The sequence below is a fragment of the Leptinotarsa decemlineata genome, unplaced genomic scaffold, assembly GCF_025532065.1.
Source record: "Leptinotarsa decemlineata unplaced genomic scaffold, Ldec_3_MD MMD2_tig00000882_RagTag_RagTag, whole genome shotgun sequence".
Classification (NCBI taxonomy): domain Eukaryota; kingdom Metazoa; phylum Arthropoda; class Insecta; order Coleoptera; family Chrysomelidae; genus Leptinotarsa; species Leptinotarsa decemlineata.
In genome coordinates, this window is record NW_027412556.1 from 7,211,357 (window position 1) to 7,237,086 (window position 25,730).

General features: G+C 38.5%; 1 protein-coding gene across 1 annotated transcript in view; it reads left to right on the forward strand.

The window, feature by feature from the left end:
• Positions 1-25,730, forward strand: part of ush (Zinc finger protein ush) — a 231,291-nt gene that overhangs the window by 80,001 nt on the left and 125,560 nt on the right. The window contains exon 2 of the mRNA XM_074174918.1: positions 12,402-12,446. Coding sequence (XP_074031019.1) covers positions 12,402-12,446 — 45 coding nt within the window. The remainder of the gene's footprint in view (positions 1-12,401; positions 12,447-25,730) is intronic.

A 25,730-nucleotide genomic window follows, 5' to 3' on the forward strand; every position in this document is an offset into this window, starting at 1 on the left:
CAATTTGGCCCACTCTGTAAATTCATGCTAGAAATAAAGGCAATTAATGTATTATATGTAACTTAAGCTTGACGTAAACTTTATAATCATAAACGATAGGCATGAAAAAATTAGTACGATTTGATTTACAGTTCAATTCCTTCTTTTCAGAGCACACGAATAGAAATTTGTTCCCAGTGATTTTCAAATAGAAAAAGTGTCCACAGATTCTCATTTAGAAACGCGTTTGATATAATCAACGTCCATCAGCATCTGAACAGTGTTGCGATGTTTACATCACATTTCCAATTGAATATCATCTATCTTCTCACACGCCGAGCCATCATACCTCGTTATGGTACCGTTTTGAAGTGTTCTTATCAGGCCAATGCAGTGTTTGTCCGATGTTCCACACCGAAGGTGGCCAGCGATGGATCGTGACAAAACTTTCAAGAATATGAGGGTGATATAGAGGCTAAGATTGCTCAGTCTGATCGATGTAGTTGTTTCGGGACCGATGAAAATGCAGTTTTAACTGCATCTCCAGTACACACTGGAATTTTTACGTTTTGTAAAAAATCACAGAGCTCAGATGTTTTTCATTAACTGGTACTGAATTTTTGTGGTTTATATTGCACTAGCAAATCGCCCTTGTTCTGCACAGGTGCTATGCTGATACTATAGGCCCGACGTTGCCTATGGTCGTTTACCTTCGGTACCTGGGTTAGTTGAATTTTGTACAGGTGCAGCCCTAAGTCACGACGCAAAATTCGCCAAGTTGTGGTCTGCCAAAGGCGGAGTTCTTGTGATTCTCCTGCACACTCTCACAGAAAGCGGTGATATTTCGGCAGATATTGCGTTTTGTCGACTTACGGGCGTTGGTCGATCGTTTACCGAACCAGTGGACTCGAGTTTATCCACCACTTTGCGAATAGTACTCTCTGTAGAACGATTATGGCGACCGTAAAATGGGCGAAGCACGCGGTACGTTGTCCGAACAAAACACCTATTTCAAAAACAATTTTATTATGTGCACGTGTTGTTAAATGCTGTATACGTCCATGGTGATTTGGCAAAACAGCCTGAATAAACAACTGATTCAACAAGATGGCTCTTATCAATTGGCAAAGTTCGGAGGTACCTGCCGGAAGACCCACTCTTACCTGTTTTTTTCATGAACTTTTTCCAGAGGGCTAGTGATAATCCTGTAACACCCACTGAGTACACTTAGTTATGAGGTATCGAAATTGCAACATCTCGATAAATCTCGCGTAACCCTCGGCAGAAAGCAGGAAGTCTTAGACTGAATGCTGAAATGAGGCTCTGTTGGGCAGAGAGCCACCCGTTAACACCAGCGGGGGCGTCTCCCACTGGCCTGGTGTGGGTTTATGGTGTGGTGTTTCACCCTGTGGACGTCCTGGGGCTCGATATTGAGGTCTCATCTTGCTTATCTCCCCTTTCTTTCACCAACCCATTTCCTGCTCCCACTCACTCCCGTTGGTGGGAGAGATGTAAATATTGTATATATACTCTTTACATGGGACCTAAGATTTACTATAGAGAAATAGGCAATGAAGAATTTTTTGATTTTGATTTTTGTTGGAAGACCCTATATACATTTTTGTAGAGGAATCGCAGGGTATTGGACCACAAATCACAAAATCGGTCGCATGCCTATCCTATTGAATGAATTGTAATAAATATAATGAATCCACGGAACTGATAGTCAGAGATTGGCGGAGCTACAATTCATTGTCACAATGCACGATATTCCTCAGAATTGATGATGAATGATTGAAAGTGACCACATAGCAAAAAGAATAAAAATCAAAAAATAAAAAAAAAATAAAATGAAAAAAATCAAAAGATATCAAACCAAGTTACTTCCCGACGCTTCGATTGTTAGTATCCACAATCGTCTTCGGGTAATAACTGGACCATTTACTGACCAACGTCTTCAGTTCAATCGGGGTGGAGCCCAGCTCCCTTACCCTTTCGGCTGATTTTTGTCGAAGAAGGCAAATGGGTTCATGACTGAGGGAATGGCGATATGAAGTCCTCCTACATCAGTACTGCCCTTCACGGAATACCCCTACCTGGCTGGGGTGGAATGGATGAAACAAAAACTATTCGTCCGTTAACGGGGGACATGAGGGCCTCATTCGACAGAGTGTCGGGGCCTTCTATATCGGGAGGGGTCGTCTACAGCATAGTTTACGGCTTCCCTAAGTAACGGATTTTCGTGAGTTTCCGCACCTTCAAAAACTCGCCGATTCCTCGACTGAATCGACTGCCAAATGGGAGGCAGCTGCAAATCTCTGCGGATGGCTTCGTTTCGCACGAACCAAAGAGCATTCACAATCATCCTCATTAGTTTGTTTTGCAATACCTCCAGAATGGAGATATTATATTTCACCGCTTGTCCCCAGATGCCTGAAGCATACATGATGACAGGCTTGAACATCGTGTTAAAGATGGTAATCTTGTTTTTCAGACTCATTTTTGATTTTCTATTGATCAGAGGGTACAGACTTGCAATCCGACCCTCGATCCTAGATTAGACGTACATGATGTGCGGGTTCCAAGTGAACCTACGGTCTATTAGAAGGCCGAGGTACTTTACTCGCGCTAGTCAGTCAATCTCCCTTCCAGAGATTCTCACTTTTCTGGCCGGAGAAGATAGCAATCTTCCATGGTTATCGCCTGAGTCTTGCCCGGGTTCACTCGGATCTTCCAATCGAGGTACCAGTGCTCGAGGTCGTCCAATGGACGTTGCATGTAGACGACACCGAGCTCTCGATCCATGGAAGACGAGAGAAGAGCCGTGTCATCGGCGTACAGAGATATCTTCACACGCTCGGTCCTTGGAAGGTCACTGGTGTAAAGAGAATACAGCGTCGGAGAGAGCCCAGCCCCCTGTGGCACTCCAGCGAGGATCTCTCTGTTATCAGACAGAGAGCCCTCTACTCTAACCTGAAAAGTTCTGTCTTTCAGGAAAGACCCAATCCACCGGATCAGGCCCCCGAGGCAGGTCGAACGCGTTCAATTTGTGCAGGAGGCCTTCGTGACAAACACGGTCGAAGGCCCTCGAGATGTCTAGTAACACAATATGCACTTTCTTATTGTTGTTGAGCTCATGGATGGTATTTTCTACCAGCCTTAGGGAGCCTGAAACTCAGTGGAGTGTTCTCTCCTGAAGCCAAATTGTTCATCAGGCAGAACATTTTGGTCCTCAACTTCTTCGTTGAGCCTTTGGAGAACAACTATTTCAGCTAGCTTAGCCGCCGACAAGAGTAGATGAATCGGGCGATAGTTCTGTGGGAACAGCGGGTTCTGACCCTGTTTTTGGATCATGACGACGATCGCATGCTTCCACCTTCTGGGGAAGTGTCTGAGGGCCAACGAACTGTTTATTATGTTCAGAAGGCATTCGACGCAGTTGCTGGACCATTTCTCTGAGATATAACTATTCATAGGTCATAGCGCTTTCACCTATCCCGTCTTCCCTCTATTCACCTCACCGGTACAGCGGAGGTTGACCGTCTTCCCGCTTGATTACAGGTTTCCATATATTGCGTATCTCCACGCTACCCTGGCTGAATGCATCGTTGCAACTTGGAACTTCCTCTCAAACCAGTGTTTTTCTCTGTGTATAATCTCAGCTTGGTACTACTTGATGTTGTGTTGATGGCCCCAACCATGCTCTGCTATTCCCGATTTGCAGATTCCTCCTCATTGTGTGTGTTACTTTCAATAGCATTTGCCTCATTCTCAGGGTATCCGATAAATGCTATTCATGGAATCGCAGTCCGCGTTTGGTGGCCTGGTTATCGTGAGGTTGCTACGGATGGTGTTTCCGGATCTGAATCAGGTTCTAATGTTGTACTTGGACCCAATTCTTTTCGTCCTTTCCGACAATCCTACGACACGACGTAGCACTGATTGTGATATTTTCTCTTCCTTGGGAGGGTCTTGCTGTCTTCTAGCCCAAGTTCTACCATCACTTTGGAGTAACCATTCCGCTGAACATCTTTTTTGATGATGCCTAGTTCTTTCTCGAGACCTTCCATCGTATTATAGAGCTCAAAAGTACGATCCACTAGAGTTTTGATGATTCCTCTTTTGGTAGATTGATGGTGGTTGGATTCGTGATTCAGATACTGTCCCCTGCGAGTGGGATAATTGCTCAATATAATTGATATTTTAGTTATTCATTCCAATTTTATTTGCTCCTGAATCATATAAGACAGTCTGAACTGGTAAAAAAATTGATTTGAAGTTATTGGAAATGGTTCTTGTGAATTGATATAGAGAAAAGAACAATCAGGACCCAGAACACCATACCTGAAAAGATGCATCGGCCGCGTTTAAATTGTGAGCCGCGCATTAATCCATCCTTCGTAAAAGGACACACGAGTCCGCATATAACGACAGGCTGAACCGAACGACGACGACGTAACAGATAAGTCTAGTTAACGCTTTGTTTTCTATTTTCGAGTCCGGATTCGTTTCCTGATCAAACGCCGTTACCGAAGACGCGCCGCCTCTCAGGAAATGAATTTCAGCACGGCTTTTGAAGCCCTACATGGAGCTGCTTCGTCCTCGAACAACGGTGCCTTTATGGAATACCTTTCGCATGCTTTGCACCAAGGTGGGATTGTTTGCCAGGGTTTATAGTACAAGAGCTGAGGTAGTTGATTAAAAAGTTTTGTCCGTTCTACAGTTTCGGCTTCTGATGTGTGTATATTAACTTTAATTGAATGTGTAGGGTGAAAATAATACTTCACAACACTAACACTTCACAACAGCTAAGAGCTGTTTCGACACACTGTGTCATTTTCTGAGCCAGTTATAACCTAACCTAGGTACAGCTTGTCAAAACTAGGAAGAGACTTGACAATTCTATCTCTCTCTCTCTCACACACACAGTCTCCTAACGAACGCGCATCTTAGCGGAGGTCCTAAGCCGAGACTTTGAAGTCGCTTGCTAGATTTGACAAGCTGTATATGATGTCATCTCCTTAAATACCTAAATTTGCAGTGGTAGTTAGAGAGAGGTATCAAGTGACATTTGGGAAATTACTTATAACGTAACTGATAATTGGAGAATTATAAATATCTATCTCATCATTCATTTTTTGTTGAATGTGTAAAATTTTCGGTTTTGTGTGAAATTGTGGATGTTTTCTATGAGATGATTGGCGCATACAATCTGTAACTTCTCAAATTCTCCTCAGTCGTCGCACTTGACCTTGCGTACCCCAGATTTTTTTAATTTGTACCCTGCTGACTTAGAATCATTCATAAATGATTCTTACTGCAAATGTCTCTGTAGCAATAGAAGGAAGACAGAGTGTTTATTTGAAAATTAACCATCTTAATATTCCAAAGAAACATGTCCTTGGGAATTTTCACCTTACAAAATCAAAAATTGTAATGAACATCTGAAAAAGGCATACTTTCAGGTTACCACGATGAAATACTATAATTTTGTCTCAAGCAGAAGTGAGTTATTTATCGATAACTTGTCCTATTTGAAGATTTTGCTTACCAAAAAAAAGGTAAGTATTTCACAAGTACTTGTCTTAACGCTTCAGATATCAAAACGAGAACTGACATCTATCTCCTTCACCAGAATTCAAAACAATATCAATGCCTTGGAAAAAACCAACTTCTCCCCTAAATATACCCTGAAGCTGCTGGAAAAGAGCCATCCGCCTGATTGGACACGCGAACATCACTTGCTACCCTTTAGAGAACTGCGTTTATGTGGAATGAACTTCCTGAGAACTTTTTTCCAAATGGATTTAATCTCCAGCGATTCAAATACAATGTGAATCGCTACTTTCGCACAGGCACCGCTCTTAGAGCGCCTTTAGGATTTTCCTGCAGTACTTGTGTTTTGTTCTAAAAAATATTTTTAAAATTTTATTATTGAATTGTTGAATTACCGTCATTTCAATATGACGGCTAGGCTTGCGCTCGTCTTATGATGAAAAGGCCTATGATTTTCGCTCACTTATCCTGATGGCCGAGGACTTTTCTCGCCGACCAGTTCGAATGGCCTTGGAAATGATTAAAATGAAGCTCCATAACAAAAAGCATGGGATTTTGGGCTAGAATCTGCATAGTATATTTACTGCTATGTGTGTTGCTTACATTCTCAACTACTATTCATTGCGGAGCAGCTCTAGAATCTTAGACTACTCGGGCTTCTTATATTTGTTCTGTATCGGCTCTGAACATAGCAATCCCTCTTACAAGACAAACCATAATTGAATCTACCTTCATTCTAACGATAGCCATAACTTTGTCATATTACCGGATAAAATCTACATTCAGTATCGAATAAGCCACATAAATACCTTACAATGGGAGTAAACAGATGGCGGATTTCTCGAGAGCGATAGATCTTTCGAAATGGATGCTTGTAATTGGTAAGAGGTGAACATGATTGAATCACAGCGGTCGCCTTTTTGTTCGGTGAGATTCGAAATTGAAAATAACTTTTATTTACACCCGCTGCGCCGCCATACTTTTGTTCTTTGCTTTCGATAGTGTTTTATAGCGTTATCGTATTGTTCGGCCATTGTTCATCGAGAAGTGTCGGCCACTTTGGATCGTGACTGGCAAAACATTTCGTGAGTCGGGAGGTTGAGATATGTCCCGATGCAATCAATTATGTGTTCCAACCACCTCCGATCCTTCATAACAGATGATATCAGTGGAGGTGATGGTATCTATTGAAATTGAGCAGGTTTGAAGCGAGAGGACCATTATGAATATTTCTTAGTAGAAAGATATATTGCATCTTTTAAAATTAACCCAATGTGATATCATTGGAACTCAACAGCAACAGAACCATCAATTTACACATTTAAACAAAAAATGTACTCTTGAGGTAAGAGATTTTTAGTTTTTGAACCAGGTGAACATGTGACAGTTCGTTATTACAGGTGACGTTGAATGGATCAGAGCAATCACAATGAAAAAAATAGCAAATGTTATTTAGGTGGTAAAAATTCCAGAATTGGGTATCATTGGGTAGAAAAGACATTTGAACAGTGCCTCTGAGATCAGGAACCGAAGAACACCACGGTTCAAAAAGCGAAAAAGGATCAGATGGTTGCACGCGCATATCTACCGTTTATCCCTAGGGTCATGGGCAGAATTGGAAAACTATTGTTTAAACACGACATCGAAACAGTCTTGAAACCCACGAGGAAGATACAGCAAAGCCTCTGGTCGGCTAAAGACAAAAGAGACCCATTATAAGCAGCAGGGGTCTATCGCATACCGTGCACTTGTGGGAAGGTATATATCGGAACCTCCAAACGATCCATGGGAACAAGACTGAAAGAGCATAAAAGGAACTGCAGACTAGGCCAAGCGGTCAGGTCAGCTGTGGCAGAACACGCGCTTAGTGAAGGAGACCACATAATTTTGTTTGAAAACACATAACTAATTGGGAGACAATAGAGATCCACAAACACACGGAGAATTTCAACAGAAAAGAAGAAGCGGTGAACCTCAATCGAATATGGAACCCCATTTTAAGGAATTCGAGAATAACGGACAGAATGACAACAGGCAGCTAGACTGTTAATGTTCCAGATTCAAGTACAGGTGCAAGTGCAGGTACAAGTACAGGGACAAATATAGGTACCAGTACAACTTTTCGAAGCCTAAACGATAGTCATCGGGCAGCAAGCCATGATGGTTAAACCTCTGGAGAAGCTAGCCACTCGCGCCAGTGAAACGTCAAGAAGAAATTCAAAAAATCCACGGCTTTCAAACTCAAAAAACATTGACACTGAAAACCTGAGCCGCGAAAGTCTAAACCATTTTGTCATTTGAACAAGATTAAAAAGTTTCATGTAAGAGATTCTGAGTTGCCATCTTCGGTCAATAGCTCAGAAAATGATTCAAATGACGTTTCCACTACTTCGGCTAACGAAGCTATACAAACAAGACCTAAAAGAATTGTTAAAGCCATAGATCGACTCAGTTATGCATAGCATTTTAGGCTTTCAAATATATTATACTTGTTTATTTAAAGGGGAAAATGTAGGATATTAGTGTGAACCATTCTGCAAGCTCAACAATAAATAGTTTCGGTTTTTTTATATTGATATTTTTATGTACAGAAGGCTCATAGAGCTATGGATTATTTCATGTATCAGAGTTGGAAAATAATCGTGAAAGCAGAGACAACTGTCTTTAGTTTTGAGTAATGACGTCGCCCACAATTTAAGGAAGAATTGATTACAGAAGTGGGTATTCAATAATAATAATGATGATAAAATTCCGGAAAGAAAGATGTGCAACGGTCCATATTGATGGAAACATACTGTACCATCTGGATGCCGGAGAGACGAATACTTACTACGTGGAGGAACAACGCCACTCACAAGAGGAAACAGCCAAGAAGAACTCTTTCCGCGGCAAGTATCGGCACAAACTGTCGGGGAAGAACAAAGTTGCTGCAACAAATATGCTTGCCGTTTCAATCTTAGTTCCTATGCATGGGGTCTTCTTCAATAACATTGGAGACCTTGGCTTATCAAAGCGCCTTTCTGCTTTCCTCAGGTCGAGTTGGCCGAGGAAAATGCTGACTTGCTATCAGCATTTCCAGCTTATGCGAGCTCAACCTATATCCATCAACATAACATGGCCCTATGGGTGCTTCTTTACCATCTACGGCATTTTACGGTATTGACGAGACACCGGTGTTGACCTATGCTTCGGGGGATATTGAATCCACTGTGGGGAATGGGAAGTGCCGAATTTATTGGAACTATTCATTTCCCACCTTCAGGCTCATACAAGCTAAAAAGCATAGTGTACTTTTTCTATACCATCAGGGCAAAATGATATTCGTCGTGGAGGTTTAAGCTTCTGTCGAGATAAAGTAAATATCGACAGTTCCTCTTCGAACTCCGCAGACTCTATCCAGAATGTTGTTCTAAATATGGGAGTTCTTGGTGGAATGGTGCCCTCCCTACTCTCGAATCTCGAAATCATGACGGCTTGCCGCACTAAGGCGGAAATTTTGGCTGGACAAATGCAGAAGGCTGTCATTCTTGGCTTATTGCGTCTAATTGGGACACATGATTCTCGGACCCAATGATCACTTCACGGTGTGGGAAGTTGTCATTGGTTGTTGTTGGTTGTTGTTTTCCTACGGTGGCTCGTAGGAAAAAAGTATTGATACATTTTTTGTAGATTAATTTAATGATCTATAATTTTTGTCTGAAGTATTTTTATGATGAAACTTACCATTTTGCTGAAAATCGCGAAAAACCCATTTTTTTGACCTTTTACCTTGAATAAAATTTTTTCCACACAGGGGAAAGATGGAAAATTTTCAAATTTTATTTTTAATCATATTTTGAACAATCTCACTGATTTTCAGCTTGGTGGGAGTTTAGGTAGCTTTACTCTAATTTATGGTCTAATTTGACCGGACTATTGGGGGAGTCTCGTCTATTTGTAATATTCATGAGTTCTCTGTTGACCCCATAGATGGCATCGCCCTTGTTTATAAGTGGTAAGTGTTAATTTTTAAGAAGAATTTCCAGAAATTATTTGAATTTGACCATTTCTATTTCGTGATAAATATCCAATGAGAACATAATTTAATGACTTTTACAAGAGAATGTCTTAAAATGGACCGCTATCACTTTCTCCCCTCTCCGAACTGCTTTCAAAACGCCTGACGAACTATCAAATGTAATCGTGTACCATAAACATGACTGAAGTAGATAAATTGTGATATTATCAGTTTTTCGATACACCGCCAACTTTGAACTAAGAATCATTAAGATAAAGACCTCAGATTAATGGAAAAGTGTGGCGGAAAATTTTATTTAAAAATTACGCTGCTCTACATCATTGTGATAAGTATAAAATATTATTCGCTTCCAGGTATATGCCGTTAAAAAAAGAAAAAGAAATGAGAGAAGTAATTACGTTTCTTGAAAGTAATATAATCATTTTCAGCTTCTCCCTTGGAAGCCCCTAATGAGGAAACAGAACTGACCCAGAAACGATCCAATCATAATTTCATGGTGAGGGTGAGATTATATCAAAATCTACACCATTTACTAAAAATGAATGATACTTCATTTGCGAAATAACATCTCCAAACTGTAATATAGACTGAATGCCAACCGCTTCAAAATCAACTTACCTTAATTTAAAAATCAATTCAACAATGTCTGAAAAAAATGGACAGTTGATTCTAGAACTAAGCAATTTATGAAGAAATATAGTATCTGCGTATATAGTCTGTAGAGAGTTTTGGTGTACCAGTTACGAAATAATGATCACTGAAAGGAGCATTGAATTTAAAGGCAAAATATTCAATAGGTATGGTCCCAAATGGCTTCCTTGCAGTACCCCCTAGCATTAAGCACTCACTAAGACTAGGGTAAATACTTTGATATTTCTTGATGCAATACCCACGTTTTTTATCAATCATCATTAATTGCTTGAATTAAGAATTAAAGGAGATTTTATATTGTGTTATACGATGTGTTCCATCAATTCGATTCGATTTTTCATATTTGCTTTGTCCATAAACTTGTAGATTCATGTGTTACCTACTCGATTAAAAATAGTGAATAGGGGAGTCATCCCTCAACTTATACTTGTCTACCTTATGAACTTTCATTACTAAGTTACTTTATTTCTTGTCAAATCAATGGGGAAATCTTACCGTAGTGAAAAGAGGGACAAAACTTCGAATACCCATGTACAAAATTTCTGTAACTTGCAGCTATAGTCCCAATAAGAAAGTAATTGATAACAATATAATTAGCATTTTTGAAGAGAAACAAGAAATATTGTAACTCTTTAAAGCTAATAGGATTAGATATTGTTATTGAAATGACTGGATGATGAACATTACATGGCAACAAACAGTCATTATGAAGCAGAAAGCGAGATTATCTGAACCGACATTATTGTATCCGACATTTATCTTCTTGGAGAAAACCGATGCCTGAGTTTTTGTGGCATTCAATTGAACCTGGTTACTTTTACCGCAATTTGAAATCTCCTTTAGATCCTCATTAAGATATGCAACCTCATGGAGCCGGTAAAGGTGTCCCTCCGTAGCCGATATCCTGGAATCCAAAAGGAATGACGAGACAAGTGTGCTGTCATCAGAAAAGCAATGTATTGGTTTCTTGTTTTTTTCCAATAAGTCGTTGATATACAATAAAAAAAAGGTTGGAGACAATATGGATCTCCGGGGAACACCACTTGCAGAAAACGTTTTTGAGGAAGCTGAAGAGCCATACACAGAAATGATCCGATAAGCCATAGCATCGAAGTTTGGCCAGCAAACCCTCATGCCACACACGGTCAAAGGCCTTAGAAATATCAAGCGCAACAGCAAGTGAAAAGTGGACTGTATTTTTCATTTCGACCAAGAAGAGGGTTCAAACCTATCTTGGTAACTGAAATTTCTTTATGCCAGCCGGCTTTTCTTTAGTTTTTTCCAGTTTCCTTGACATACATAATGAGTTTATTCTATCTTAATTACCATAGAGTTGAGAAGAAAATAGCCCATAAAGTCCAGCTGATTCATGAACTGAACAAGGATGATACAGTTCGTAGGAGCGATTCATGTGAGATAAGAATTAGGAGGAGATGAAGTAGGAAATTCATTCAGTAAAAAAGTTTTTCCTCTTATGATTCTACTTTCCTTTTAGGAACTGGACATTCGGCTGGGAAAAACTATCGATATTCGAGCCGGAAAAATCCCAATTGAGGCCTCAATACCTACTCAATGCCCAATAAAATTATCAGGAATTATTGACGATCAAATTCTTCTCGAAATCATTAGTTCTTATTTATCCCACGCTCCTATAGACGGTGTTTTTTTGGAAAATTTGTTTTTTTTTTTTTCAATCCTGAAACGACTCATTCTAGATAATAACGATCGCAAAGAAACTATTTTCCACACTGTGTAAACAAAATTGCATTCATCAGCTTTGCCATGAAGATATTCCTTGTGATAATGAAGTATAATTTATATAAAATATTACTGGAGTTTTTTGCCAACACCAAACCGTTATTTCAACACCTCGACCCGTGTTTCGATCACCAAGTGATCATCTTCAATCATCTTCGAAATTTAACTTCCTCTTGAAGATGATCACTTGGTGATCGAAACACGTGTTAATGTGTTAAAATAACGGTTTGGTGTTGGGATAAAACTCCAGTAACATTCATTACTTCACCAAAGGTTCCAAACAGTGCATCACAAGTATATTTTTATTATTGACTTTCTTTCAAAAATTCAAGTGTTTTTGAAACATTAGATTCTTTGAAAATATATAAATTTTCGTTACTGCTTTCTTGTTTCTTTCACTTCTTTGGCTTAATTCTCAAGTTTTTATGTATTGTTTCAGGTGAATCACACGAAACGCCACTGGATACTTCTGAAACGGAAAAGGGTAAGTTCCCAGAAGCAAAATTCAACTTCAGTTCATTGTTCGTTGATACCTGATTATTTGTCTCGTCATAAATGTTCCCTAAACAGTATAATTTCCAAGTCTACTCATGAAGGAAGTGTACAAACGTCTTCTTAGGATTATTTTATGATAATACAGAGTGGTCAAAACCATGAGGGCCTCCCATTCAGATGGAACTGAAACTGCGCCGTGGAAACGAAAAAAAATTGACACTGTTGATCACTCTCGCATGATATTAATGGTCTGTATCAGCATAGTTTTTTTCAAGGAAGTTTCAGTAGAGGCTAGTGAATAACCTTGAAACTGACGGTAATGTAGAATTCCAGATCCCTGGACAACTTCTGATCATGAAACAAATATAAGTTTTTAATGAAATTTTTAGGAGAGGTTAGGAAAATTATCCTTGAATCGGGAGTAAAAAGGCTGCTGGATAGCACCATAAAAACTCTAAATTTGAAAAGAATCGCTAGATGAAGTTCACGGTAACAGAGCATTGTTGTCATATTTGTATTAACTATATCAAAGAGCAATGGAATAATGTATTGGAAGATTCATTTTTTCTGACTTATTAGAAAGGCAAAAACACCAATCGAAGAATTGGACTCAGTGAATTCGGTTTTTTCGGTTGGTTTCCGGGTTTTCTCGTGGTATTCTTTGGTTATAATCTCCAAACGTTTCGACTGCAACTGCAGCAGTCATCTTCAGTGCCGTGATCACGGTACTCGACAGCTGCGTTGTCAAGAAGAATACTTCGACCATGCCACTGAAGATGACTGCCGCAGTTGCAGTCGAAACGTTTGGACACGACCACGGCAAAACCTGGAAACCAACCAAAACATTGACGCCAGCCTATACAATAAATTCGGGGCTAAATAGATATCAAAATTTTCGAAACTTCCATATCCTGAACTTTATACTAGGCATACATTTCGAAGATCATCTGGTATTGAAGGTATTAAAGATGCTGTCTTTTACGTAATGGGAAATGTTTTTCAATTTGGTTATTACAGCAAATGCAAGTTTGAACAAAATAAAGTTGAGTTTAATTCATGAGTTTTCCAAGTTCACTTCGAAAAGTATTCAAATTGATGTTTCAAATGTTGGGATTTGTTTCTAATTCACATATTGGCAACAGCGCCTATATCAAGTTGAAATAATTTATACGTACCTAGATATTCTACTTTAAAAAAGGAAAATTATCTTTATAAATCAACAATTAAGGCAAAATATAAATTATAGTTCAATACTACCTCCACAAGCCACATAAACAACAGTTGTTTTGTTATTTATTTATATAGAGAAAGATAGGTTAGGTGCACAAAATGTCATATGAAACAGAATGTCTCGGAACTCAGAACAAAAGTAAATAGAACAGTACGCCTCTGAAATATGTCATCTTTGTTTGTCTCATACAGGTAACAGATTCATTGCCCTTTATTAGCTATGATCGATGTTGCCAAATGGTGAAATAGAAACGAATCCCTTCAAATGTTGAATGCATTATTTCATTCCTGTTTTTTAAGCATTTGAATAATTTTTTAAAGAAAAAGGTTGAAATGATAAGTTTAAAATGCTTTGTTTTAGAGCTCTTTTATGAAAATTACTTCATTTTCGTCAGGAGGAACATTCCCCATTGTGTCTGACTTTGATGTCTTGTTCCCTTCAATAGTTAGGGGAGGGGATTTTTTACATCTGCCCTGTACACATGGGAATGTCAAAATTATCACGAAATTTGTAAAGAAAATGATATTGGTGGCATTACAAGAACGTGTTGAAGATTTAGTGTCATTTATAAAAAACCGTAAATTGAATAATGCATATAGAGAGGGGCGTTTCGTATATGGGGCCGTTGAAGTATTACCTAACGAAATTTTTGACGATTTTTGACCCTCCCTCCCCCCAAGTAACGCGCCATAACGTTTTCCAGTAACCCCCTTCCCTACCCTAAACGTTACGTAACACCCAAGTGACCTTTTTACCTAAAAGTCACATTTGTGTTGAGCAAAGTACTGGCAAGTCGCTAAAATACCTTTTTTATTGTTTTAATCGCGTTTGCGGTAATAATGAATACAACAAAAGATTTATAACAATGGGCAATGCGTATATTGTTAATTTTATTCATATTGTTATTTTACGATCACATATAAATCAACATTTAGTTAAGTATGTTGAAATAGGGTAAACAAATAAACTTTTACTACTAATCATACCTTCAATTACGTCGTTTTCTTGATTTGACCCTGTCCTTACTACATACATTTTTGGCTTCATCATATATTGCTCTTCTCATGCTTCCTTCTATTTCAGCTTTATATTCATTAATAAACTCTTGAAAAAAAATACTTAGTTTGACCTTTGGCAATGCAATAAGAAACGGAAAGCTAACTGAATTAAAATAATATCGTACCTATTCCTAAATAAAATAAAATCATCCATTATTTGAATAACATACTTTCGTACTAAAGTGACTTAATTAAAAAAACGTGACTTGTTGGCAATGAATAAAATAGGCTTGAAAAATATATATTGTTGCAAGCGCGATAATCACTCCAATATGATTCTCCGTATTACGCATTTGAAACAATGACGAATACTGACAACTCAAACCAAATAAGAATAACATACAATACAGTCGAGGAATTCCCCGTGAAATGTGAACGAAAAGGTTGTCAATTGGGAGAACAAAATAAAAATGACATATAATACAGTCGTGGGACTCCCCGTAAAACATAATACGAAAAAGGTAGCCAACTTGGGGGACTTTAATTTCCTGGTTCTACATTTGATTAAAAAAAAAAAATATTACGTAACACGTTGTTCGAACCCCCCTCCCCACTATAACGCATCGTAACGGTTTAAATGACCCCCCCTCCCCCAAAATTGCGTTACGTAACACTTTAACGACCCCTATTAGAGATTTGCTACAATGTACCTTTACATCTTTCAGTAATAGTGTTTCTCAAATTGTTGTACATGAACAAATTACTAGGTACTTTACTGAAAATAACCTGTTTATAGGAAATCAATCCGGATTTAGAGAACACCACTCGTGTGAAACTGCCCTTCAATCAACAGTTTCAAAATGGAAGAATGAAATCGATAGTGATAAATTTATAGTAGCAGTGTTCCTTGATTTCAAGACGGCATTTGATACCATCGATAGGCAAATATTACTTCGTAAACTGAAATATTATGGAATCGATGGAATAGCCTTAAGTTGGTTCAAAAATTATCTTAATGGCAGGTCACAAATAACTAGAGTGGGGAAATGTTTCTCAAATGAAATTTCAAACAATATAGGCGTATCTCAAGGGAGTGTTCTGGGACCACTGCTGTTTATAATTTACCTGAATGATGTGAATTATATACAAGGTTATGATTTTTTGAGTTTATTTGCAGAAATCACGTTACTTACATGCTATGGACGTGACGCTGTAGAAACATTGGAGCGCATGAATCGATTGTTGAAAAAAATTGAAATGTATTTAAACGAAAATAAACTAAAAATCAATACGAGTAAACCAAATCAATGATAATTAGTAAGAAACATAAACTGAAATCAATTCACTATGAAAAGCTTCAACTTGAAGTGGAGGGAGACAAAATTGAAAATTGAATTGAATTCACGTATTTAGGCTTCGTGTTGGATGAATCACTAACACTCAATACACATTGTGACTATATTTGTAAAAAGATAGCAAAAAAACTATTTTTTTTCTCCAGGATTTCATTGGAAGTTTCCATGTTTTCAAAAATAACAATATACAGAACCATTATACAGCCCCATTTCAATTATTGTTCCAATCTGCTTTATCTTTTAGATAAAAACAATATACAGAAGTTACAGAAACTGCAAAATCGTGGTTTAAGAATCATCTTAAAATGTAATAGATACACTCCCATTCAATGCCTTCAAGTGTTTGATGTGGCAGATAGACTATATTACTCAAGTATGATATTTATCTATAAAATAACCAGAAATTCATTACCAAAATATTTTGATTCCTTCATTACTACAATAATCAAATTCATGACTACAACACAAGAACCACCAATCAATTCCACATTAACATGACAAGAACAAAGCAATCCATGAAATCGTTGTTTTTCAGAGGATTGAATGATTTCAACCAATTACCATACCGCATTAAAGATTCTGTTACTTTATATTCATTCAAGGCTCAGTTGAAAATATATATTACATCACGTACTCTACGAATTTTCGGGATTTTTTCAATTTTTATGTTTCACATCATCGAATTGTTTTATTGGTTCGAGCTTTTATGTGTTCTGTAAACATTGTGTTACATCGTGTTACATTGTGATATGTTAAATATTTCATTACCTACCCACTTGAATAATTGTATTTATGCCCTAGTATAATTGTAATATGGAACTATTCTGAATACGCCTGATTTGTTCTGTGTTATGGGACAATATTCTCAGGAACACATTTCTATCTTTTAGCTTCTTGTATTTATATAATATTTGAACGTATGTTATTGTTAGAAGAATTTTTATACTATTTTGATATTTTTTATATACCATTTTTACCTTTTTGGACTTGTATTTATATTAGGATTTCCTATTTTCAAATAAATAAATAAAATCAATAACGTTCATGTCTAGATCGTGGGTTAGATTGGAAGTGATTCGTGTGTATAACTGTTGAGCTGAAATATTTGTATGCTAATATAGAAAATAAGTTATTAAATACAATTGCTTTTGATAGCGATACAGCGATTATAGCGGTCATGAAATTTTTCGATACCATTTTTGTTGTACGATTTTTTTCAAGCACAAAACACAAGCACTACAGGAAAATCCTTAATTCGCTCTCAGAGCGGTGCCTGTGCGAAAGTAGCGATTCACATTTGGAAAAACGTTCTCAGGAAGTTCATTCCACATGATCGCCGTTCTGAAAATGAAGGAGTTCTCAAGCAGTGGAACTCTAGATGCATTGAGTTGAACCTCAAAAGGATGAGCAGCCACAGTCCGTCGCGTATTCCTAATAATGGGTTTTTCAATAAGGGCGGGTAGATGTTGAAATGGAATAAAACAAGCTGTGTGTGAGGTATTAACAAAATTATTTTTTTATTTGAAAGACGCATGTATGCCATTAAGTGTGGAATATGACATCTTTCCAATGCCCGCCGCGGCTTCTTACGGTGGCACGGATCCGAGTGGTCCAATTTTCATTGACTCTTCCGCATAGATCCGGCTGAATTTGAGCGATGGCCTGTGTCCTTTAGGGCATCGGTCGATTGTGGTTTATTTGCATAGACCTGCGACTTCAAAAAACCCCACAGGAAAAAGTCAAGCGGGGTCAAATCGCATGACCTTGGTGGCCAATTCACATCACCCCTGCGAGAGATAACCTTACCCTCAAATCGTTCATGCAAAATGTCAATCGTGGCGTTTGCTGTGTGGTACGTAGCGCCGTCCTGCTGGAACCAAATGTCGTCTAGGTCCATATGGTTCAATTTGGGCCATAAGAAATTAGTTATCATCGTTCTGTAGCGCTCGCTGTTGACGGTAACCGCCTCACTAACGTCGTTTTCAAAAAAGTACGGACCAATTACGCCGCCGGCCCAAAATTCACACCAAACGGTAACTTTTTGAGGATGCATTATCACCTGGTGAACCTCGCGTGGGTTGGTGTCGGCCCATATACGGCAATTTTGCTTGTTAACACAGCCATTCATTCAAAAATGCGCCTCGTCACTAAAGATGATATTTTGGCCAAAATTGGGGTCCTCTTCCAAACAATTCGAAGCCCAGTCAGCGAACAAACGGCGTTGTCTATGGTCATGAACTTTGAGCTCCTGGGTCAGTTGGATCTTGTACGGGTGCAAAATTCGCCAAGTTGAGGTCTACGAAAGGCCGAGTTCTGGTACACGGCGAGGAATAGACTGCCTTGGGTTCTGCTGTACACTTTCACGGACCGCGGCGATGTTCTCGACCGATCTTGCGTTCCTTGAACGTACGGGTGTTGGCTGATTGTTTACTAAACCGGTCGTCTCAAATTTGGCCACCAAACATTGAAGAGTCAACTGTGAAGAGCCACTACGTCTACCGTAAAATGGGCGAAATGCGCGCAACGTTTGCGTCAACGAACACTCATTTTGATAATAAAGTTGTATCATTTGAACGTGCTGTTCAATCGTGTAACTTGCCATGATGATTTGGCATAAACAACTGAATAATAAACAAAAGATTTGGCAGATGTCACCAAAACAAAATGGCCGCCTCGGGCCGCCAAAATCTACCCGCGCCAATTGAAAAACCCGCTCTTGGTGGAATCAAATGTGCCAAGTCACTGGAACATCTCCCGTGAAAGTATCTTTAACAGACAGACAAATCTCCAACCTTTCTTCGATGCTCCGGACTATCAAGGTTGCAAGTGATGTTCGAGTGTCCAATTAAGCGGATGGCTCTTTTCTAGATGGAATCCAGCAGCTTTAGGGTATACTTAGAGGCGGAGCTCCATACATGAGAACAATACTCCAAAGAAGGTCTGAGCTTTATAAAGCATCAGAAGTTGCTGAGGTGTGTACAGTTTTCTGGTTCGGGACAGTGTTTCAAGCTTTTGAGAAGCAGCCTTTGCAATTCCAGCGGCATGATTTTGCCAAGACATATTGGTGTCCATTTTAACCCCCAACAAATTTATCGAAGCAGAAAGAGGAATTGTCTGTCCTGACATTATTATATCCAGTTCGGAGACGTTTATCTTCTTGGTGAAAACCGATGACTGGGTTTTCGTGGCATTGAATCGAACCTGGTTACTTTCACCCCAATTCGAAATCACCTCAGGATCCTCATCAAAATATTCAACCCCCTTCTGCCGGTGAAGATGTGCCTCCGTAGCCGATGTCCTGGAATCCAAATGGAATGACGAGACAAGTGTGCTGTCGTCAGCAAAGTAATATATTGGATTCCTGTTTTTTTCTTCAATAAATCATTGATATATAATAACTTCACTTCACTTTGCGATCATCCAAAAAGTATTTCGTGAACTTTCGTTGTTTCATCGGTAACAGCCTCTTTGGGGCGTCCACTACGTGCATCGTTCTTGGTGCTCATTTCACCTCCTTCAAACTTATTAAACCACTCCTCAATGGTTGATTTTCTTGGTGCAAAGTACGAATAATGTTCATCAAGCTGTTTTGGCTTCAATAACACACGAAATCTTTTCTATCCATTTTCTACAAATTAATAAAAGTTCCTTCACTCAAAATGTTCTATCCCACAAACTAATAATCCGATAGCTGTGAATTTTGAACAAGTGTCTTTTGAAGGTTAGGGTTACACAAAAATCACATGGATTTAATAGTAGTAACGCCATCTGTTCGTTAGCCTACGAACTTTTCATTCTAAATAACAAAAAATGTTTTTTTTCGTTAAAAAGTCATAATGTAAATTCTCGTTTTTTTACACACTGTGTACGTTTGCGTTACGTAAAACCTTGGGAAATTTGAAGAGTCACTTTCAATTCTCACACACTGCATGCAAACAAAGACAAATTTTGCCGACATCAAGATAAGGGCTGGATTCGATGTTGCAAGTGGTAATCGTTACATACCTGGTAAACGCATTTTCTTGGCAATCTTGTATTATTCTCTCAGGATATATCTCATTAATAAGCAATAGCAATGGGAGGAGTATGCGTGACATTGTATGGATATTACCTAAGTTGTAGGTTTTGAGATTGATAACGGATGATAAAAGTCTTTACTGTTTATGCCGGAGCCGTTGCGAAAGGTGAACAAATATATGAGCAGACTGACGATAAAGGAATAATATTACCGACCGTTTATGCCGGTCGGGTTACTCGATTGAAAATATAAGGTGTTCTGAGAGTCGGCTTAAATGCATTTTATTAAATATGGAAGTAACCGTACATGGTTTAGTTGCTGGGTTTATCACACTCATATTTAAACTGGATGGCAATACAGTTGTATTGTTTCTAATAAGGCTATCAATCCGGACGACTAAACCATAAACCATGTTTTGAACACTGGGAACATTGAGTGAAAGCAATTTTCCGTTTTTTTGGCCGTGGGCTGCAGGTTTTATTGCCTCACATTTCGTTTACTACTGCGGTAGATATTACCAAAGGCGATGTGGTAAAATTCGTATTAGAAATCAGACAAAATCTATTTTCTTTGTCCTCTATGAAAAACACCTAGTAATAGATACCCTCTCTACACATCAAATCATTATGTAGATATTAAAAAAAGTATAATTAACCATTAACAATTAACTACAGTAAAGCATTTAATACATTAGACCACAATATTCTGTGTAGGACAATGTCATTTCTCGGATTTAGTGAAGGGACTGTAGATCTATTGAAAAGTTACCTCAGAAATCGGACTCAGTCAGTATGTCTGGATGGAAAGTGTTCTAGTGCATAACCTGTTGACTATGGAGTACCTCAGGGCTCTATCTTTGGCCCATTCTGTTCTCTCTATATATATCTGACTTCCATAAAATAATTGAGCATTGCACAGTTATATTATCGATTCTCTCCAAGTAACTGACAGCTGGCTCACACACACACACACACACACACACACACACACACATATATATATATATATATATATATATATATATATATATATATATATATATATATATATATATATATATATATATATATATATATATATATATATATCTGACTTCCATAAAATAATTGATCATTGTACAGTTCATCATTATGCCGATGACACTCAATTATATAATCAATTTCCGCCAATTAACTGGCAGGTGGCAATGGAAAAAATTAACAGCGATTTACAAAGTTACTGGATCTATCTATAGCCCATAACCTGAAATCGAATTTTAAAAAATCTCAGCTGGTACTTTTTGGCCCGAAACACAAAAGATGGGAAATTGAAGGAAGAATTGAAATCCAACTTGGACAAGACTTACTACAAATAATTACAGAAAGCAAGAACTTGGGTTTGTGGCTAGATGCTGCTCTGAGATTTCACAAACATGTATACATTCACTTTGTCGTAGCTCGTACAGTATTTTACGTCAACTCTATCAAAGTAGAGATATTATGACTTCCAAATTGAAGTTGAAACTTTGCGAAACCCTTATATTGTCTAGATTAGCATATTGCGATATAATCTACGGGCCTGCTTTGATACAAACTGATGTATTCGTCTTTCTTATGGTGTGAGAAAATTCGACCATATATACCCCAAGTTCGAGGGGTCAGGTTGGTTACCGATTGCTAAAACCTGGCAGTTCCACCTACTCGTCAATACACATAAATTCCTCATTTACAAAAAGCCAAATTATATTTATAAAATATATAAAACTTTCGAATCTCATTATTATTATTTGTTGAATAACTATTTCTATATGCTCCACTATTGCAAGTGTTGGACCAACTTTATGCGCCTAGAAAACATTAATTCCCCATCGTATACCTACATAACTATTCGCAACGTGTTTCTGATGCCTTGATTCTAGAGAAACGTTAACGAAGTTCATTTTATCTTCGATGAAAGAGAAAAGTCATATCATTAAAAGGTCGTGGAGGTACCAGCATAGGAGAAGCTTAATCGTTACTATCAAATATTCTGCATTTCCTGGCTCTATTCGATTGAGATAAGTTAGGAAAGGAGTCCAGCATATGATGAGGGAAATGGCTTTCATGTGAGAAAGTCTATATTATATAATTTTCATTTGTAAAGTTCTACAGTGTGACCATCAATAGCTTGCAATTTATGCACCGACTGAGATGAGAAATAAATGAAAAATGCTTCGCATTCTTTGTAAAAGTTCAATTTCTTTTAAAAAATTCCATAAGTGGGGTTCTGTATCTGCAGAAAAGGGAGGGTGAGTGTAGGCCCACAGCACTTAGGCCACATGTGACCCATTGTACATCTTCCCGATGAGTTGTCCTCCTAGGTCATTGTCCATCCTGTTTTTTCCAGGAAGGTGGACAGGTCACTAGGAGACATCTCCTTTATATCGGAGATATAAAGAAGACGTCTCCTATATCGTGACCTATATCGGAGATAGAGGTATGTCTATTAGCCTCAGATAAAGATGTGTTTCCTTAGTTGACAGTGGCGAGTCAGAAATCCTACTTTTGAGCGTAGGTTTTTCCTGGTCATCGCCAGACATTTTTTCGGCGCCAGCTTCCCAGGATCCTGGCAAGACTGCACCCTTTGATTCCATCTCATCCCTTCAGGGATTGAGCATGGGTATAACGTTTGGTTAGTTTCGCAATTGTCGAAGTCATTAGGCCGTTGGTGCCACTGAGTCCTAAAATTCTTAGTCCAGCCGCTTCCTTGGCTAAAGAGTCGACAATGCGATTTCCTTTACTCCTGTCGTGCCCTTTAACCCACCTCAGGATAATATTATTATCTACCGAGGTTTTGGCTAAATCTTGGTGGCACTCTAGTACTAGCCTTGTGGTAACACGTTGTCTGTCCAAGGCTGATAGGGCTTGTCTACTATCAGTGCAGTTTGTTATGTTTTTACCAGAAATTCCTTTTCTGGATATTTCTTTTGTGGCGATTGAAATACCAGCCAGTTCTGTTTGAACCACGCTGGTATTTTTTCCCATTTCATATTTAATCCTTCGGCTTAGAGACGTGGAGTAAACTCCACATCCTGAGCCTTCTTTGGTTTTCGAGCCGACTGTATATATATACGTATTGCATTTGTGTTCAGCGACGAGCCTCATTTTTGGTTGAACGGATACGTTAACAAGCAAATTTACCGCATCTGGTGAAGACCAGCCAGCCACAAGCATTGCAAGAGCTACTGATGCATCCCGAAAAAGTCACTGTTTGGTGTGGATTATGGGTCGGTGGCATCATCGGGCCAACATTTGCATGAAATCATCTTCAAACATTACATTATATTGATCGTTCTATCGATTCCAAAAAAGATTTCATCAATTTTTTAAAATTGTTTGTGTTGTTTTGAAAATCAAATCCTATACCTCTTAAAAAATCACCCGTTAGCATCTGACTCTGTGTTCTGTTTTATTTGTATTTTGTACGCTTTAATAAACACGAACCTGGGTTCAATTGCATCACTGGCTGCCTGCAGCAGAGTTTGCACAGTAAGCGCTTCTCGCCATAGGCTTAGTTTCAATTGACCCACTCAAAGTGGGGTTATTTGTCAATATACTGTTTTCACAGTCGTTGAAAAAAATCATGAATGCAATTTTCAGGTCGGATGTAATATTTCAGCTCCAAAATAACCTTATTTTTTGTTCTTTTTTTGGAAATTGCTCTACTGTTGCAAAAAAGAGCTCACAATAGAACGCAACGGACATAAAACCTCTTCGTTTTGACAATCTTCAACATTCATTTGTGCCGTTATCAATTGTTATTTCCAATAGCTTGTAAGATAGCTTCATAAAATATCTTTTTTTAAGGATAGTTTGTGCCTGAATGTATAACATTATAATTAGGATGAACAAGTACATCGTTTAACACATTTCACAGAATCCAAAGAACCTTTCCATCTTCCCAACGATATCGCAAACTTATTGGAAAAACGGCAAGATAGATGGCCTTTCATTATTAGGTTGATTCAAAGTTATCAAAATGCTTGAAAAGATGGTAGTCGGTTGGCGAGAGGTCCTGGCAGTATGGTGGATGAGGCAGGATTTCGACGGATGGTGATTTGTGAAACGTGCAGACAAGCGTTGTCATGGAGCAGGATTGGATCTCTTCTGTTGACAAGTGCCTGCTGTTGCTGACACAATTTCGGGTAAATACAGTCATCATGATCTTTTTTGTTGGGTTTTCGCCTTTGGGAAATGCCTGGATGGCTCCAACCATTATCCTGAACGTCCACTGTTGTAGTAGAGGATCTACTTTTCATCCCACATAACGATTCGATCCAAACAGGATCGTTTTGGTTACAAGAACAGACCTCGAAACGTGACAATTTCTGTCGATCGTGAGGCATTCACTTTTCAAGCTTTTTGACCTGTCCAATACGTTTTAAATCTTCAAAACCCGCATGAGAGGTGACTCCTAGTTCTTCTGCCAATCCACGCCCCAATTGTAATGGGTCAGTCTCCAACGGGGTCTCAAATCATCGTCCTTGGTTACTGTAGATCTACCAATTCGGGGCTCATCTTCAAGGTTAAATTCTTCGCAACGAAATTTCGCAAACCAACGTCGAAAATTGCATTCATTAACACTATTGTAACGAACCTGAAGCCGTCCCTGACCGATATCAGATAACAGATACCACTAGAGAAATCTAGAACGATTGTTAGCGATTAAAAAGGCCGGCTCCTCGTTCAGAGATGGCAGTCGAATTTAGAAAGTGAGCGGTTAAATAAAGAATTCAAATAGTGAAAATAAATTAAGTGCTAAGTGTTGTAAATAAATTAGTTTGCGATAGTGAAATATTGTTAGAAATAAATTTGTTTACGACAGTAAATTCTTTAATTCGTTACACTATTCTTTGCCAAATGCCTGGTTGATTTTTCGGGCTGTTTCGGCAGCACTTCTGTTCAATTTGAATTCGTGGAGAAAAAGTGTCGGAAAATCGCTTAACGGCATCATATAAGAGGGGATAAATCAAAATTTGGTAAAAAATTGACAGTATCAATGTATAAAGTATAAAATTTCCAATCGATCAGTATACCGTGTTAGGAATCACACGTTAAAAGGTAAGACCTCGTTAATCCTTAGCTCGCACAAGTTTCGACTTCTGAGGGTTGTCGTTCGTAGGGGTGCGAGAGCTGGTTAACGGAAAAACAGACAGACAGACAGACATCAGGACACAGTAGCATAAATATTTATTGAGATTTGGAACAACAAAAACACATGACACTAAAACGGCAAATAATGTACCAATGATTTTTATGCGTACTTTTTTGAATTAGTGGAGTAGGCCGGCCCTGGAAATCATTTGGAATCCGGCAATCAAATGCACCATATGTTGTTTCATCAACCTTTTTTCCAGGGGATTAGGCCGGCCCTGGAAATCATTTGGAATCCGGCAATCAAATGCACCATATGTTGTTTCATCAACCTTTTTTCCAGGTATGTGTTGGCGTACCAGAGGTTTTGTACATCTCGATATGATATTATCAAGTCTGCATCAAAGTTCTCGGTTTCCAAACAAATCGATCAATCATTGGACTAATACGAATCAAGATTCTCCAATGTCACAACAGACGGCATTTTCGTGTAGATTTCAGATAAACGTATCAGTGTATTTTTCTTTATTTTAGGTCGAATGAGTTGAAACAGTATTTTT